Genomic DNA, 2500 nt, shown 5'->3' on the forward strand with positions numbered 1-2500 from the left:
GCTTCCAGCCTGCTGAGCTGTTTGGTTACAGCAGGATAATGGAATAGTCCAATGTAGTGGGGACCGGGGGGAATTTCTCATCATGAATTAAACAATCGGATAGCACTTTAGCGTATCAGTGTTTAGAGATATAATTAATTGGTGAAAAGTAAGACAACAAATCGTAACCATAAGTTTATGAGGCGTTTTAGGGGGCCCTTGGTAGCTCGGGGCCAAAGGCAATTGTCGACCTTTGCCTAATGGTAAGTCCGCCTCTGGCTATCCAGGGCGGCTCTGGATGTGCTGATGCCGTTTGGCACCACCTACTTCTGCGAAAAGACTTTCTCGGCACTGATGTACCTTAAAAATAAATCCAGAGGGCGACTGAATGTGGAGGAGGATCTCCGAGTAGCTGGTCCCCGACATTAAACCAGGACTGGACTTGCTGTGCTCCAAACATGTTGCACATCCATCTCATTAGGTTAAGTTCAAATTAAAGTAAATTACTGTAGAATAATGTTATGGCTGACTTGTTATTTTGTGTTGTCAATATGCTCGTGTTTGGATACGGCTATAGCGGGTGCGCGGTTGCGCGCAATGGTTATATACGTTAATAGTGGGGGGGGTCTCAAGTCACTTGCACCGTTACTTTGGGGGTCGTGGGCTGAAAGTTTTGGGAACCCCTGTTCTAATCTGACGATCTCGTGTTACATCTCCTTAACTTTAGTTAACAACCCGGTCACGTGTATGGCCCTTTAAGAGTTTCACGCATCTGAGTTCAGGTTTTAAAACGTCTGGTGCCACTTTTCTGCGTTGTCCCCCCCCCCCCCCCCCCCCCCCCCCCCCCCCCCCCAGGCCTCTTTACGATTAGCTCCAGTTTGTTAAAAAGGAAAAGAAAAGTTCAGCTATTATCGATCAAGTCGAGACAAGTCTTTCCATCAAAGGGGAGAACGTGACAGACGGGCTTTTGATGCCGTGAGCTTTCTTCAGAAAAGGCTGCGAGAGGTTTTTCCGTCCCCTCCGCTGAGCTTAAAGCCGCCGTCATGGCCGCGGCCTCTCGGCCTTCCCGCTGCAGCCGCTTTCACGCCCCTCCGACGGACGGGCCCACTTACGAAATCTGTCCAGTTTACTCTTGTAGAAGCATCTTCTCTTTCAGAATAAACTGTTAAAAAATAAAAACAGATAAAACACAAGAATGAATTAAAAAATTAAAATAAGCTCCACCAGCGCCGTCTGTTCTTCTGGTTTCCCAGCCGACATGTGACGCTGACCTTTCCCCTCTGTCCTCCTTTCCTTTCCTCTCCTCCTCTCCTCCTCTCCTCCTTTCCTCCTTTCCTCTCCTCAGGTGTGGTTTAAGAACCGGCGGGCCAAGTGTCGGCAGCAGCAGCAGAGCAGCAACAGCGCCAAGGCGAAGCCCGTGAAGAAGAAGTCGTTGTCGTCTCCGACGCGCGAGAGCCCGGGGTCGGAGAGCAGCGGCCAGTTCACGCCGCCGGCGCCGCCCAGCTCCTCCTCCGCCTCCTCCTCCTCCACCTCTTCCTCCTCCACCTCTTCCTCGGGGCTCGGCGCCGCCGCCTCCGTCACCGCCCCGGTGTCGTCCATCTGGAGCCCGGCGCCCATCTCCCCGGCCCCGGCGCCGGCCGCGCTGCCCGACCCCGCCGCCCCGCCGAGCGCTTCCTGCATGCAGCGCTCGGCGCCGTCCTCCGGCGCCGGCGGGACGCCGTCCTACCCGGCGTCCTACAGCCAGACGGCGGCGGCGGCTGCGTACGGCCAGGGCTACCCGTCCTCGGGGACCGGCTCCTACTTCGGCGGCGTGGACTGCGGCTCGTACCTGGCGCCCATGCACTCGCATCCCCACCACCCGCACCACGCGCACCAGCTCAGCCCCATGAGCGGCGGCGCCATGTCGGGACACCCGCACCACCACATCGGCCAGACGTCGGCGCACCACCACCACCACCACCCGTCGCACCACCACCCCCACCACCCGTCGCACCACCACCAGGCGTACAGCGCGCCGGGCCTCGCCTTCAACTCCACAGAGTGTCTGGATTACAAAGAGCAGACGGCGGCGGCGGCATGGAAACTCAACTTCAACGCCTCCGACTGTTTGGACTACAAAGACCAGGCGTCGTGGCGTTTCCAAGTGCTGTGACGTCCTCCTCCTCTTCTCTGCTTAATGCGTTGGTGGTTTTTATTCTCTGAAGATTTATTTTAAAGAACGGAGAGTCGAACCCCCCCCCTTCTGATGGACCACCATGGGACCTTATCTCACTAAAAATCCGTACAGTAGCAAACATGGAGAGACAGATGTGTGATCGCGTTTTAATTAAGCCATGAATTACACATCTGGTGTTTGTCGGTTTAACCCTCATGTTGTCCTCATGTTGTCCTCATGTTGTCCTCATGTTGTCCTCATGTTTGTCTTCAGTGGTGCTCAGTTTGTCTTCATGTTGTCTTCATGTTGTCCTCTCATGGTTTGCCCTCATGTTTCCCTCATGTTGCCCTCATGTTGTCCTCATGT

At 55.0% G+C, this 2500-nt stretch overlaps 1 protein-coding gene across 1 annotated transcript in view; it reads left to right on the top strand.

Moving 5' to 3' along the window:
• The window catches only part of LOC116690270 (homeobox protein OTX1 B), a gene marked incomplete in the record, with an annotated part of 18266 nt that extends 15829 nt beyond the window's left edge, over positions 1–2437 (top strand). Inside the window, 1 exon segment of the mRNA XM_032517094.1 lies at positions 1325–2437. Coding sequence (XP_032372985.1) covers positions 1325–2131 — 807 coding nt within the window.
• Between the last annotated feature and the right edge of the window lie 63 nt (positions 2438–2500).

The sequence above is a fragment of the Etheostoma spectabile genome, chromosome 5 (assembly GCF_008692095.1).
Source record: "Etheostoma spectabile isolate EspeVRDwgs_2016 chromosome 5, UIUC_Espe_1.0, whole genome shotgun sequence".
In the NCBI taxonomy this organism is placed as follows: domain Eukaryota; kingdom Metazoa; phylum Chordata; class Actinopteri; order Perciformes; family Percidae; genus Etheostoma; species Etheostoma spectabile.